Genomic DNA, 16828 nt, shown 5'->3' on the forward strand with positions numbered 1-16828 from the left:
AATGAAAGCAGTCATATTAGACAGCTTTACAAAACTCTCCCAAATATTTTCACTTGTGCATAAAAGCACATTATATGACATGAAGAGAAACAGCAACTCTAGAGAAAGAAAGTAACTGTGGTTTCCCTGAGCTGGATAGGCACTGGTAACTGCAGATGAACATGAGGGAGAGCTTTGGAGGTTCATAAAAATGTGGTAAAACTAGATTGTGCTGATGGCTGCACAACTCTATAGATTTACTACTATATCGTAAAATTATATACTTACAATGGAAAAAATTAAGTATATGAAAATTACATTACTTAGTAAAATTAGGAATAAAGTGATAACTAGTAAGAGGTAAGGAGTAGGGAGGCATAATCAAAACAAGATTGGAAGTATACTGCTAATTGCTGAAGCTGGGTGAGAGGTAAGGATGGTTCTTTATATTGTTCCTTCTACTTTGGCATATGTTTGAAAATAATCATAATAAAGTTTTGTTTTAAGACACTATATTGACAAAGGTGTGAGGAAATGGGTGATCTCTTAAATTGCTGGCAACAATATAAATAAGAAATTTACTCAACCTTTACAGAGGAAACTTGGCAATATTTACAAAAATGACAAATCTCATCTCTGATCTTGAATTTCACTCCTAGGCTAGGCAAATGAATAATAATTCATTAAAGGATAATTGATTATAGCAAAAGATTGGAACAAAACTAAATATCCATTAGTTAGGGACTAGTTATAAGACAGACACTCTATAGCCAATTTAATGACTGATGAAGCTCTTTCTACACCTATAGGGAACAATATCCAAGTCTTAAAAACAGGTTCAAAATAAAATGCATAGTATATCAATATCTGCCTAAAATGATGAAAAGAATATTATCAACACTTTTCTTCTGTAAGCATACAGTATCTCTGGAAGGAAATGAAAATAATTACATCAGTTTACTACTATAATGGAAACTCACATAAATGTAAATGGCAAGGATTTATCACTGCATATTAAGCACTCTTCTCGAATTATAAACAGATATTATCTACACAAAATTTAATAAAAAGTAACAGAAATAATATGTCAAGCCTATCAAACTAAATTTGAGACTCTGATTTACTTCTAGAGCAGTCAATCTGATCTCCGATATTTCTCATTCTTTAGTTAATTTTAGCTTTTCACTTGTATGCCCCTGGTTGTACTATTTGAGATTAAAGAACTACATGGAGAATAAAAGTAAAAGAGCAGAATCGTTTATGAAAGGGAAAAAAAAAAAGCAATAGAAAATCTTTAAAGCAGCCACTTCAAAATACCACATCATATACATGGAAACAGCCAAGAATGACAGCTGATAGTTCATCAAAAAAAAAAAAAAAATGCAAACTAAAAAGACAGTAAATGGACATCTTTAAAATCCTGGAAGAAAAAGGTAAACAAAACAAAACTATCAAACTAGAATGCAATAATTAGTGGAAATGTCTTTTTTTAAAAAAAAGTCTTGTCAGTTATACTGAAATCAGTGTACTTTGATAATTGGTAAACGAAGGTCATAGCAGAAAATTGGAATCAGGAGGAAGGAAGAAATGAGAGTCTTTCTTGTTTTTTCCTTATTCTCATTTCTCCCTTGCCCCTATGTTTCAGGATTCCCTTATATCTCTTCATAGATTCCCTTTCACACAAATTGGTGCTGCTTCTCCTCCTCAACCATCTCCTGGTCTCTAGGGTCTCATAACTTCTCTTTGTCCTCCTATTCAAGAGCTAAAGCAATTTGAATAGTTGCTAATATCTAGGTTCATCACCCTCTGTCTCTAGATCTTCTAATACCTTTAAAACTGGTTCTAAGAATTTAATTCCCTCTACTGAATCACCTTGCACTGGCATATCTTACATTTTCCTAACTAGGTATTTACTGAAATCATAATTTTAAAAAAATGAAAAAGAAAACAAAAATGAACAGGAGGAAATAGTTTCTTTGCCCAATTCTATAACTAAAATGAAAACCTTTTTCAAGATATCAAGGCTTAAGAAAACTGTAGCCTATAGACTTTAACTAGCACTTAAACATTAAAAGCATATATAAATTTGATGACTTGACCAAGATGGAATGCCTGGAAACATTTCTGTATAAGCAATGATGAGCAAAATCTTATCATTTATTAATAATCACAAAAGCATTTCTTTTTTTCTTTTTATTTGTCTTACTTCCTTCTACAGTGAAAGCTAATAGTATCTCATTCTAGTTCTAGAAACAAAAAAATATTAGTGGAAAAGAAGACTGTACTTTTTTAGTAATCTGAATTAGCACAAGATTAAGGCATTCAAATATCAGAAAAATTCAGAAATAGATTCATACCCTTATAACTATATACATCATCTTCTAAAGAATAATTGTTCTTCCTAATAGCAATAGCTTTTAGCCTACTTTTTTGCTGTCATTATTTTGTATCTACACTGACCAACAGAATTGTCAAACTTTTCTTCCTTTAGTTATAGCAGAAAAACAATAAATATCATTTTTCCAAAACTGTACATGTACATTCCTCTAGATTTTGATGTACACATATCCTGTTCCTATCCATATTTAGTATATCTAATCACATGATCATTTTCCATCCCTGCCAACACAAATTTACCACTAGATTATCCCCCTCTCTGTGCCCATAAAAATGACTACAGTCTCAACTACTTAGAAAAATTAACAGAAGAGGCAAAAAATAAATAAATAAATACAGAAATAAAGATGTTTGTTACAACTAGCACTAATTGAAATTTTGAGCTTCTAAACATGACCAATACAAACAAATGTACATAGGTTTATCTAATATTACCTTAAGCAATAATACATCCTGAAAACAAAATGTCAATGTAATAGTAAAGAACAAAACAATAAGATTTTGTTAAAAAAATAAATAAATAAATAAGGTCACCTAAATTAGTCCTAAATAAAAGAAAAATATCTTTCTTCTCAGAGAAAACAAAAACAGGCTACACAATCTGTATTTCTCTCTCTCTCTCTCAAAAAAAAAAAATGACACCTGCCACAAATAATCAGTAAAGATAATGGATGCAAATTGAAAAAGGTGTTGAATAGAAGTTGGTCAATATAATTAAAAAGAGTCAAGAAGCATTAAGAATATTCTATGTGGTGATGAGGGGATATAGTGATTAGTATCTACCTCCCCCACCCAACTCCACACCCCACACTCAAACAAATGTACCTATAAAACTAGTTCTTCTCCCTTTAATTTCTAGGCTATTTCCTAAATTGGTTGAAGCCTAGATCTAAGTTGTATATGCAAATAAAACTTCATTGCAGTATAGCAGAAACTAAAGTTATGCATAAATGCTACGTTCGAAATATAGTACAATTAAGCAGTATAATCAGAAAAGATTAATGATCTACCATTACATGCATGGAGTAGCCCAAAAATGCTAAGAGATTAAATATACCTCCTTACTTCCGTGAAAGAGAAGGGTCTTTGGTCTTCTAAGCACATGATACATCAGGACATGAACTTTTTTGTCTTTGCCACTGCACATACAAATGCTACTAGCTGAACTAGTTTCCTCATTCAGTGATGCTTGTAGACTAATGGCTTTCAGGCAAATATCTACTGTTCCATCACTCATCTCTGACTGGAATGTTGAAATCTGTGAACATTTACTTTCCTTTGGGCAAAAGAAAGCTAGGAAAAGAGCATTAAAATTTGCTTTTATTTTATATAAAATGAATAAGCTCTATGGTCTCTGCCTAAGGGTCCACAGGTTCAAAATGTTTGGCTTCCTTTTACCTGTGAAACTTACAGTACTCAATCAATCTAAAACAAAAAGAAAGAAAAAAAGGAATTTAATTAACTCAGTTTTGCAAAAGTAGCCCAATTTCTCAAACCTCCGTTTCTTATCTATAAACATGAATCTTCATTTCTTTAGAAAATACAGCTTACAAAGAACCAGAAAGTTAGACAATTACACTTAAAGAGAATTCTCTACATGACTATTCATTCCAAATCATTTGAAAAAAAATACTCTGATAATAAATAAAAATATAATCCACTTTCCTTCCCTGTAAAGAACACCTTAATAGAAGCTTTGTTTTTAAAGTCTTCTAGCCTACAGAAGGATGATCTTCATATAAATGTAATTACAAACTGGGCAAAGGATTTTATGAAAGTGGGGCAAAATACAGTAACTTCCATATTTTACATACAACAAGTATTTTATATGTATAAAATAATTACATAAGACAGAAACTTAAGATATTATGTAATAAGTTAATTCCTTGGCATACTTATATACTTCTACTATAAGTATATAAAAATTTGAATATAATGATGCAAATTATAAAAAAGAATTCTACAAACACATTCTAAATTTAATAAATTGTTAACATTTGACTTCCTGGTCCAGGTGCCTTGAATGCTGAATGTGATTCTGCAGCTCCTTCATCTAAGTTATTCCTATCATTCCTTCAGAGCTCAGCAAGTGTTCTTTCACCCAGAAAATTTTCCCTGACATCCTAGACCAGATCAAGTTCTTTGTTTTGTTCTCTGATTACTGAAAGTATATCAAAATTGCAAGTATTTTATCACTTGAACCAAGCACAGAGTTTTAGAGAAAATAAATGAATGGGTAATTATGGAATAATTGTTAAATAAATCTTTGACCAGAAAATTCATCTAGGTAAAATCTGCCATTACAAACTTACTACTCTTTTAATACAACCAGCATTTAGCTAATTCTCCATCTTTCTTCTGACATGGAAAATATAGTTCACTAGAAAACTGGAAGTTAAAGTAAATCCTAAGAATACAGAACATTTTCCTTTTAAGAAATATTACTACTGCTAGGTGTGGTGGCACATGCCTGTAATCCCAGTGGCTCTTGGGAGGCTGAAACAGGAGAATTATGAGTTCAAAACCAGCCTCAGCAATTTAGCAAGGCCCTAAGCAATTCAGTGAAACCCTGTCATGTGACTCAGAAGTTAAGCACCCCTGGGTTCAATCCTCAGTACCAAATAAAATAAAATAAAATAAAATTACTACTTAGTAATCCAGATTACTAATTTCTTTCACCAAGCATTCTCCATCTTAAGTAAAATTTGATTTTGCTTAATATTACTTATTACATGAGCAGTAGTAAATAATCTAGCAATAAAACAGAAGTCAGTATATGATATTTTAAATAAAAGTAAACTTTTGAAAGGTCTAAAAGCATTTTTACATTACAACACTATAACAAAGATAAGGAGGGAATCCTAATGGGCACTGAAAAAACATAATAATTTATTTCTTTTATACTTATTTTCCTCAAAAATCAGTAGAGAATAAATAGAACTATTTTAGTAGCCTGTATAAGATCATATAAAAATGTTCTTTGAACATCTATTTTTGTCTACCTAGCTAGCCTTCTTTTACACAGCCTCCCATATTTCTTGAGGAAACTGCTTATTTCTCTAACATCTTTGTGATTGGGGGCTACTAATGTAGTATCCTTGTTTTCCCCAACCATGGGGTGGACTTGTCATTAGAACAAGTCAAAAACTTTACCGATTCTTAACTGAGTGATTAATCCAAGTGGTGGACACATAATACAGGTTGGGCCAGGTATTTTCCCAAGACACTTGATTGGAAGTAGTGGGGTAAAGGTATTTCTTCTCCCTTGTTTAATAAACTAAGCTTAATCTTCTTTTGTTGTTGTTTGCTTGTTGTATCAGAGCACTTAAACCACTAAGCCATATCCTTACCACTTTTTGTTTATTTTGAGACAAGGTCTTGCTAAGTTGCTTAGGGCCTCTCTAAGTTACTAAGGCTGACTTCAAATTTGTGATCCTCCTGCCGCAACCTCCTATACCACTGGGGATTATAGGCATGTACCAACATGCCTAGCAAAATTCAACCTAGAAGTGTCAGCAGCTCTGAAAAAATTAAGCCAAAAGAGCAAAGATGAAAAAGGAAAACAGAGTTCTAAATGATATTTTATTTCCTAAACTCATAAGATCCTGAAATGAATTCTAGTTCTTACTTTTCCATGGTTTAGTAATCTAATAAATCATTTTTTTTATTTGCTTAGTTAGTTTGAGTAAGGTTTTTCAGTTACAATCACAAAGTCCTAATATAGTCCCATATTCCTTTAGGCATCACAAAATGAATACAAAGAAAAAAATTTTTAAGTGATTTTTTTTAAATACTGTCTCAATTTTACAAATGTAAGCAATGTTATACTCTAAATTCTTCCCTTTTACAATTTTAAATATATACAGATCAATTAAACATGTACTGTTAAATTTTGTTTGTTTTATATTTTTGATTATTTATTATTTCTTTATATCTTTATTTCTTCCAACCTTAAATGTTAACCATATTTTCTTAATTTCAGTCTCATTTTTGCTATCTCATTATTCCTTTCACATAGCACAATGTTGTTTTAATGTTTATATATATATACACATATATATGTATCTTCTCAAATCTCTTAAAATGTTAATTACAGATTTTATATTTCATTTTAATATTTTAGTTTTTGAAGCATTAACAATATTCTTCCAGACTCTTTTTGGTTTGCCTTCATTGTATTTTTTTTCATGTTATTCTTCAAATGTCTGATGATTCCTGAATATCCATTAATATTTAAAAATAGGGCCATAAGCAAGTAATTAGAAGCCTTATGAGCATATCTAGGTTCCTTGACTAATAATTTTTTTCTTTGTGGTTTTAAGTAATTAGCTATTTCAATGAAGTATACTTAAATGCCAGAATGTACAAGTCTATGCTCCAGTATCATTTAATTTCTTTGGGAGAAAATAAAAGTAATAAATACAGTTCCCTACTCTACCCTGGCCCTAAAGCCTAGTGACTGAGCTAAATGAAAAACCTGCAATTCCTTTACTGCACACTCCTAAAATATCTCATTCTCCATAAAATTTTATATCCACCATGTTCCAATTCCATCCCTGTTGGTGGAAGGAGGAAAGACAGAAAGGATTCCTACTTACAGAACAGGGAAATCTTATTTTAATTGATACACATAGTTTTTTAAAAAAAAAAATGTTTTATAAATAACCAATATGTACATACAAAAAATAAATAAAAATTAATACTAATCCTATAAGACATTCCCTGATATTTTCTATTGCCTAAGTAATGGTGATAAATACTTTCACTATTATTGTGAGTAAAACTGAAAGCTAAATAAATATAAACAAATAAAAGTTGTAACTTGTTTCCGTGGTTTCAATTATCTCTCTTCTATCTGCTTTCTGAACTCAAGAAAATTGTAGTTATCTTTCATTTGATAATGATCCTTCTCTATTCTTTACACTCTTTCTCTTTTACTTCTTTGCGATAATTTTAATGGACACTTGGGAGGACAAAGACAAGAAATTCAAGTGCCCAGTTTGTAATCTTCAATTCACTATTCCCACATTTAAAAAAAAAAAAAAAAACACATTTTCCTAACCTCTTTCTGGCATATCTTAAGGTCTCTCTGCTAATTACCATGGCCTCAGTTGCTGGGACTTACTATTTGATTGCAAAGGCAATCTGGGGAATTAAAAAGCAAATCCGAGTGCTTATAGTGATCAGAAGAATCTGTGTCAAAATTCGATTTAACTCTAACACTAAAATAAATTTTTGTTTAAATATTCAAAATTAAACCTAAATACCTCAGTGAGGAAATGAAAAAAAAATTTAGGGTGCATTAAGGAAAATTTTCTTCAGAAGAAGAAATAATCAAAATCAATCTCTCAAATACATCAATAAAAATAATATACTTATTTGAAATAAAAGAGTACTTACACAGCAAGACTACTCAAAACATACTGTACGTGCTCACATTCATCTGGGAATGATGCACTGGCGGATGTAAAACAACAAAGTGCTGTCTGAAGAACCTGAAGTTGTGGCAATGGGACCTGCCATCTTCCAGCATAATCTTCAACCACCTGAAAGGGAAGCAATCCAAAAAGTACGTTACTGTAGAAAATGTTCTCAACTTTTCAAATTTAAAGATGTGAAGAAAATTTACTGGATAAAGTAAAACTTTAGTTCAGCATGAACACAGATGACCTGAAGGATGGGGGAAAGTCCTGTACTATTTATTTTCATGGCATACATCTGAAAATAAAATCAATTACTAACTTTAAAAACATGTAAACAAAACAGCATATGAATGACTACTATTCAACTGTTAAACTTTACCAAATTTCTAACAAATGCTCTTCATGTCCTATATCCAGCTATTTAATAACATCTAGCTATTTAATAATTGGTTAAACACCAATTATTAAATATTAAAATAGCTACAATATAGTAATAAAGAAAATGAGGAGTGTGTGTTACTACCATCATTATTATTTATAAGGCTCTAAGCATTCTGTCAACAAATGAATGTTATACACTGGTTGTGAATATTTAACAGATGTCCTATTATTAGGAAGAGTCCAGAATACAGTCATTCATTTTTTTCTTTTGCACTTTAATTTTCCTTTATTATATTTATAATTTACTGTGGATGACTAATACTTATCAATATTCCTTCTGTTGCAATCAGCACTGAAAGCTGCTTTGTGTCTGGGTCTCTCCAAACCACGAAAGTAAATAATTCTTTAAGTTCAACTGAATTTGGAGGTACTGAAATTCTGATTTATTTTCCATTTATCTTATACAGAGACCTGATCTGTATGAGGTATCAGGGAAATGAAAATTAATTTTTAGAATCACAATATATATAAATCATCTAACCAAGCTCTCCAGGCCAGATGGCTTTTATGTATTTATTCATTTATTCTAATTAGGTATATATGACAGAAGAATGCATTTTGATACATTGCACACAATTGCAGAACAACTTTTCATTTCTATGATTGTACAGGATGTAGCATCCACCATATGTGCAGTCATACGTGTACCTAGGGTAATGATATCCATCTCACTCCACCATCTTTCCTGTCTCCAGGCCCCCTCCTCACTCCTCCCTTCCCTTTGCCAATCAAAGTTTCTCCATTTTTCCCATGCCCCTCCCCTGTTATGGATCAGCATCCACTTATCAGAGAGAACATTTGGCCTTTGTGTTTTGGGGAGATTGGCTTACTTTCCTTAGCATGATATTCTCCAACTCCATCCATTTACCTGCAAATGCCATTATTTTATTTTCTTTTAATGTTGTGTAATATTCCATTGTGTATATATACCACAGTTTCTTTATCCATTCATCTACTGAAGGGCTTCTAGGTTGGTTCCACAGTTTAGCTATTGTGAATTGAGCGGCTATAAATGTTGATGTGGCTGTGTTACTATAGTATGCTGATTTTAAGTGTTTTGGGTATAGACCGAGGAGTGAGATAGTTGGGTCAAATGGTGGTTCCATTCCAAGTTTTCTAAGGAATTTCCATACTGTTTTCCAGATTGGTTGCACCGATTTGCAATCCTATTTGCAATGTATGAGAGTGTGCCTTTTCCCCCACATCCATGCCAACATTTACTGTTGTTTGTATTCTTGATAACTGCCATTCTGACTGGAGTGAGATGAAATCTTAGAGTAGGGTGATTTGTATTTCCTAATTACTATGGAAGTTGAACATTTTTTCATATATTTATTGATCAATTGTATATCTTCTGAGAAGTGTCTGTTCAGCTCCTTAGCCCATTTATTGACTGGGTCGTTTGTTTTTTTTGTTTGTTTGTTTGTTTGGTGTTAAGTTTTTTTGAGTTCTTTATATATCCTAGAGATTAGTGCTTTGACGTGCGTGTGGCAAAAATTTGCTCCCAAAATGTAGGCTCTTTCATCACTTTATTGATTGTTTCTTTTTCTGAGAAGAAGCTTTTTAGTTTGAATTCATCCAATTTGTTGATTCCTGATTTTATTTCTTGTGCTTTAGGAGTCTTGTTAAGGAAGTTGGGGCCTAATCTGATGTGATAAAGATGTGGGCCTACTTTTTCCTCTATTAGGCGCAGCGTCTCTGTTCTAATTCCTAGGTCCTTGATCCACTTTGAGTTGAGTTTTGTGCATGGTGAGAGATAGGGGTTTAGTTTCATTTTGATGCATATGGTTTTCCAGTTTTCCTAGCACCATTTGTTGAAGAGGCTATCTTTTCTCCATATGTTTTTGGCACCTTTGTCTATGAAATAACTATATTTATGTGGGTTTATGTCCGTGTCTTCTATTCTGTACCATTGGTCTATTTTGGTGCCAATACCATGCCATTTTTATTACTATAGCTTTATAGTATAGTTCAAGGTCTGGTATTGTGATGCCTCCAGTCTTGGCTGTCAATTAATTTCATGAAGTTCTTTTCAAAATTATTCATCTTTTCAAAGACACATGTAGGGAACAACCTTGAAAATAAGAGATGATGTTTCCCTCCAGAGCAGTAAGCCTCAACTGTCCAGAATAAAAAGTCAGACTCTTCCGCTGAGGCAAGGTCAGAAGACATGCTTACAGAACATTATATAAGATTAGGGTTCCTTAAGTTTGAGGTTCCTCAGATGGATGGAAACCTACTCAATTCATTATCCATCTGGGCCACTCACATCAACCACATGAGACTTGAAGGGCAAGAGCAACCATCATAAACATGAAGATCAAGCTGTTTGCTGGGCCATGATTAATAAGAGTCCTTTTTTCCTGAGCAAATGTTTTAAGTCTTCTGCCAGCATTCATGAAATTGTGGAAGGCTTACCTGGATAAAATCTCAGAATCTATATAATTTTCAACAATTCCAAATGGTAATACTTGGTACCCTGAACATTTTCTACAATTATCTGGGAACATATTCAGATAAAAAGTAAAGTAAAGCTAGAGGGGATTATTTCTGAAAATCTGTATCTCTTCTAGATCTTGTGATTCTCACTAGCTATGAAAAAATAAAAAGTACTCCTAGCTATGCTTGCCCCAAGTAGGATCTTTCCAAACCATTAAAGTCCAGTAAAGAATGAATGTCAAATAAACAATATGACCTTGTTTCCAAATTTTCTCTTCTCTAGGATCTCTGGCTAACTTTTTTGTCTCTTTCAGGCCACCATACCACTTTGGTGCCACATTAAAAAAAAAAAATAGATTTTTGACAACCTCACAACTTTCTATCTCCAATCCCAAATAGTTTCCCCTAATTTATGTCTACTTACACCTTATTCATTTCCAATTTATGGACTTCATTTCTCCCTTAGAAGACTTCTATTTTCTCAGGTTATGTTTCTCATTATAGCCACCCTTATTTACCACTACCTTGCCTGATCTAGCTGAACCCAAACCTAACATTAAAAAAAAAAAAAGTCCTGGTGAGCAACATCTCCAATAGGTTTGCTACAATACCCTTGAGGAGGCATAAAAAAAAAAATTAAATGACATTTCAATGTATTTTTACACTAATGTCATTCAGTGCTAATTCACTGTAACACTATCTCTCTTTGAAATATTTTCCTTAAAATATATAAACAATTACACTGCCCTATTACTTGGAAACTTTTCTCCTACTTTGAGTGCTACCATAAGCTTTCAGCAAATGGGAGCTGATACTATGACATCAGAATGTGCATGTGCTTTACCAGGCCACAATGCAGAAAACAACATATCTTCCAATTTCTTTTTCATATTTTAATAACTAACAGTCTTAACATAATGATAGATAAGAATAATGCTGAAGTTGCTATAAACAATAGGAATGATATTTACCTAGATCTTAAAAATCTGTCCTTACTACAGTTCTCGATTCTTAAAGAAAATGGTGTTTAAAAGTGGAAAATCAAAGTCTGCAGTCCTTTAGGGATTGGAAGAAACCCTTTCCTCAGCCAGGAATGGTACTGCACACCTAAACACAGTGACATAGGATGGAGATGTAAGAGGATGGCAAGTTTGAGGCCAGCCTCAGCAATTTATCAAGACACTATTCTCAAAATTTAAAAAGGAGTATGGATGTAGCTCATTCATTCAAACCCCAGTCGTCTGCCCCCAACACACACACAAAAGAAACAAACATTTTTGTGTTATTTTTGGAGACCATATGAACACTTTTGAAAGAACTTACAGCTAAGGGTAGAAGCAAGCCATGATATAAGGGGCAATGAAGAGAAGGGCAAAGCTTCTTCCAAAAAAAGATGCTGGAATAGTCAAGTGGTATTGCAGTGCTTTCTCAGCATTCCCATTTACAGGCATATATACACCTCCCCCCCCAAAAGTGATACAATGTGTACTATATAGTGTCACATCTTAATTTACCAGCATAAATTTAATGTAAGAATGAACACAGACTCAGTCTTTCAAAATAGTCAAAATACTGATTTAATGTAAACCTTTTAGAAAGTAAAAATTATATTACTAATTTAACATCACTGAAATACACCATGTAGGGACTGGCATTGTGGCTCAGTGGTGGAATGCTTGCCTGGCATGTGTGAGGCACTAGGTTCAATCTTCAGCACCACATAAAAATAAATAAGTAAAATAAAGGCATCGTGTCCATCTACAACTAATATATTTTAAAAAGCAAGGCCATTTAAACTGTTATGGACTAAATTGTGTCCATCTAAAATCCCATATGATGAAGTCCTAATCTCCCATGTGACTGTATTTAGACATAGTTTTAGGAAGTAATTAAGGTTAAATGAGATCATGTGGAAACTCATTATGATAGGATTAGTAGTCTTAGAAAAAAGAAATGGGAAAGAGATCTCTCTTCTACAAGCATGCACCAAAGAAAAGTCACATCACAGCCAGAAGGATACCATCTACAAACTAAGAAGACATTTCTCACAAGGACCTGACCATGCTGGTACCCTGATCTGGAACTTCTAGCCTTCAGCACTATTAAACAACAAATTTTTGTTGTTTAAGATACCCAGCTTAAGGCATTTTGTTGTGGCAGCCTAAGCTAATTCACACATGTACAAAAATATGGAAATGTAATAGTTCAGAAACAACCAAAAAATCTCTTAATGTGATCAACTGAAACATGGTTATCTATTTAAGTGGGCTCTCCTTTTTTTAATCTTATATAACAAGGAAGGACACCAAATATTAGTTTGTTGTTGAGCAAACAATGATCCTGATATCTAAACTCAGGTAATGATTAATAGACTAGATCATTAACAATTTTATTTCTCTTAGTTTGAAAAGCTGTCATCCTCCTTGAAATCTCCATTGTCATCAGCCTTCATTATTTTGAATAGTTCACAGTCAAGGTGTTCACTAATATTAATTTCACCACTTGTTTACAATGAAATCATTCAGAAGACATGTTGCAATTATCTTCCATTCTAAAAGCTTCAAAGAATGTCTCTAACACATATCTCTATTTGTTCAACACAGATCACTACCATCTATGCATTTATAAGCTGCTATTTTCTTTGGAATCATACAGACCTAGTTTGAGTTCCAGCTCTCATTTATCAGCTGTGTAATCTAACAAATATAAAAACTCTTTAGTAAAATGAATTTAATATTGCCTTAATCACAGGCCTACTGAAGAACTAAGATTTTAGTGTCTATATTATAGCAAAGTTATGACATGGTTAATTATTTGTTTCCAAACATGATTAAGTACAATAAACTTTAAACTTTTAGCAAGGAAACAGGTCACTCTCAAAATCTACTCAAAAACCACTGCTGAGTTTCAACTATTTAGTTCTATACTTATCTAACAAATGAAGCATATTCTAGATAAAGCAAAACAAATAAAATGTCTCATGCCTGAAATATACCTAAGTATTCATTGTTTTTACAATTTACAATGGTCAATGAAGATTAAAAAAGAAGAAAGAAAGAAAGAAAAAACTCTACAATCAAAAATAAATTGGGTGGCTCAGTGGTGGCTCAGCAGTAGAATGCTTGCCTAGAACATGCAAGGCCCTGGGTTTGAGCCTCAGCACCACATATAAATACATAAAATAAAGGTACTGACAACTAAAAAAAAAAAAAAAAAATGTTTTTTTGTCATTTTGGCTTGTTCTATCAGGATAACTCTGTAAACAAAAATCTAAAAACTCATATTTTAAAAACTATCAAAATGGTTTAGAAATACATTCTAATAAAGTTAAAGTTGTTTAGATCTGTGGTAGCAAACAACCTAAAACCTAGTACTTTCCAATGCTTAATAAAGGATGTTCTTTTTTTAATAACTTTATATATTCATTTCTATGTGGTGCTGAGGATCAAACCTAGTGCCTTACAAACATGCCAGGCAAGCACTCCACCACTGAGCCACAACCCCAGCCCTAAAGGAGCATTCTTTATTCTTTACTCCTTAAGTTTATATTTCTAAAATATGAAGATCTATGCAGGTGGTAAAACTAAACCTTTACTAATTGGAAGATGGAGTTATGTAATTAAATTAAGATTTAATTACATATATTACAGTTATGTAATTAAATCTTAATAATCCTTACAATCTTACTGTTAAAAAGTATATAGAAGATTTTCTAGTCCAACCTACCAATCAAAGCATGAAAACCCATTATTATATCACTCTTAGAAGGGTAAACAATATTAATACTGCTACTAATGAATAATTCATTTCCTCAAAAGACAAATGTACTCGATTTAACAGATCAGACTCATTTATTGGAAAATTCTTTATTATTAAACAAAAGCTATGGACATCCTTTAGTTCTAGTTTAAATTTCTAAAATTATATAAACAAACAGAACACTGTGTCAAACTTTATAAACCAGCCATCATTCACATTTTCAGACTCTTCTCTCTCTTCTCTAAATTAAACACATGCTTTCAACCATTTCAAATATTTCCCAATAGTCTCCAAAATTTTCACAGTTCTCACTAGTATATCCTGCTTATGCTCCAAACTGTCATCCATGTTCCTTTTAAATATAGTTCCCAGAATGGAACATAAGACTCTAGACAATTCAATCAGAATCAGTGGGCTTATTGCATCCCTGTTTTTGACCCTATGATTATATTTATACAGTTTAAAAATAGGTTTTCCAAAAATGCTATACATTTTCCATCCAGATTACTATTAAATCAGTTCTTCTGTATCCCATAACTTTCATTTTTCCCTTTCCTGGTGTCTGGCCCACACCTTCAGTCCTACCTACATATCTAGCTAATACATTAGTTTTTACTCCTAGTTTGTGTTGCCAGTTACACAAACTCTGAAAAGGAGAATTTTATTATCTTGACACATCAAGGTTGTATATAAAAAAAATAATTCACACATAATAGAGCCAAATTCAGATCCTTCAGTATATATTAAGGACAATTAACAAATATCTTTTTAGCAAGAGTGATCAATTACTAACACTAATCCACCTCCTCATATCTCCTTCTTTCCATAAGAATGTCCTGAAAAACTTTTGTAAAATAAAAAACTGATGAAATCTATATATCCCAAGGTTGTCACATCTCCTATATCTATTACCAGTAATCCTATTTTTTTAAAGAGAGAGGAGAGAGAGAGAGAGAGAGAGAGAGAGAGAGAATTTTAATATTTTTTTTTTTTCAGTTTTCGGCGGACACAGCATCTTTGTATGTGGTGCTGAGGATCAAACCCAGGCTGCAGCATGCCAGGCGAGCGTAGCTACAGCTTGAGCCACATCCTCAGCCTATAGTAATCCTATTTTTTAAGAAGTAGAAATAAAAACTTTCAATGATCTGATTTAATGATCCTGAAATGACCAGTGATCAAAAAAAAACCCTTTTCTAAGTACTGACTTCCTTTTATTTAATAAACTTTAGTATTCTACTCCATGTTATACTACTTTTAATAGTCTTCGTCATTCCCAAAACCACCTTTTAAAAAAGCAGAGTATTTACCCATAGATTTATGACATCTAGATTTATGACATCTCTTCAGTTTTCTGTTTCTTCAAACATTACTATAATTTTATACAAAATGTTCCTTGTTCCCCACAGTATACTAAGTTGTCATTTACCTGAGAGATTTACACTTATTTTGAAACTCATACCAGATTTACTTACATACTTTGGTCTTTAATTCTTTTAGCCACAGTTAGTTCCTAACTTGAAAATCATTCACCTTGTGAGAAAACATTTTTTAAATGAAGTAGTTATATTTTTCTACCCAAAGCATTCATATTCATTGATTTAACAGAAGATAATGAACACACACAGGAAAGAACAAAATTCAATAAAGTCATACCAAAGGAACTCATTCCATCCAAGAGGAAAGAATCCTACTAAATTAGTTTAGCACAAAAATCAATCAAATATACATAAAAGTTTAAAACAAAGGGTATTATACTTGCTAATACAAGAATTCTAGATTTAGCATTACCATATTAAACGCAAATTCACTTAATAAAATAATTCAGCCCATGAAGTAGTTTTTACTGTCACAATATCCACTTAAAATTCAATACATAAACAAAATAAAGGGTTTCTGGTAAGTCATGAAAAAAATACAGTACAGTTATATGCTACAAAGAATTACCTCCACATTAAAAATCAACCTTGGCTTTACAGCAGATTGCCATTAAACACACTGTAAATAAGACTTTGAACAAAGATATTTAGTATTAGTATTTAAAACTAATTGTGACTTCTGTTTTTCCAATATTCTGCTAAGCTGTAGTTTTGTCAGTCTGTACTTGAACAATATACAGCATTTTTCATTTATTTTTCATCCCTGTTATTTCAATAAAGAAAAGGTATCTCTATCTCAGAAGCAGTGTATTTTTATATTATTCTCACAATGGGAAGTTTTTGTATGCTTTATGAATAAAATGAGGGACAATGACTTCCCATAAAACATAAGTACATAACTTTTCCTTCTTATTGTGCCTATCAACTTCATCTATAAGCCAAGGCAAAGAATTAGAAAGCAGAATTCCTATACTGGTAAGTGAAAGAGAGGTGAGAAGGGACCAGTAAACCACA

General features: G+C 32.2%; 1 protein-coding gene across 3 annotated transcripts in view; it reads right to left on the bottom strand.

Moving 5' to 3' along the window:
* Nucleotides 1-16828, bottom strand: part of Znf654 (zinc finger protein 654) — a 75608-nt gene that overhangs the window by 43117 nt on the left and 15663 nt on the right. For 2 of the 3 annotated variants that reach the window (XM_013362343.4, XM_078044422.1), the window contains exon 2: nt 7777-7922. In XM_013362343.4, the coding sequence (XP_013217797.1) occupies nt 7777-7922 (146 nt within the window). Of the gene's footprint in view, nt 1-3433; nt 5185-7776; nt 7923-16828 lie in introns of those variants that run through there. The other variant, XM_040286933.2, reaches the window with a different exon arrangement.

The sequence above is a fragment of the Ictidomys tridecemlineatus genome, chromosome 3 (genome assembly GCF_052094955.1).
Source record: "Ictidomys tridecemlineatus isolate mIctTri1 chromosome 3, mIctTri1.hap1, whole genome shotgun sequence".
Classification (NCBI taxonomy): domain Eukaryota; kingdom Metazoa; phylum Chordata; class Mammalia; order Rodentia; family Sciuridae; genus Ictidomys; species Ictidomys tridecemlineatus.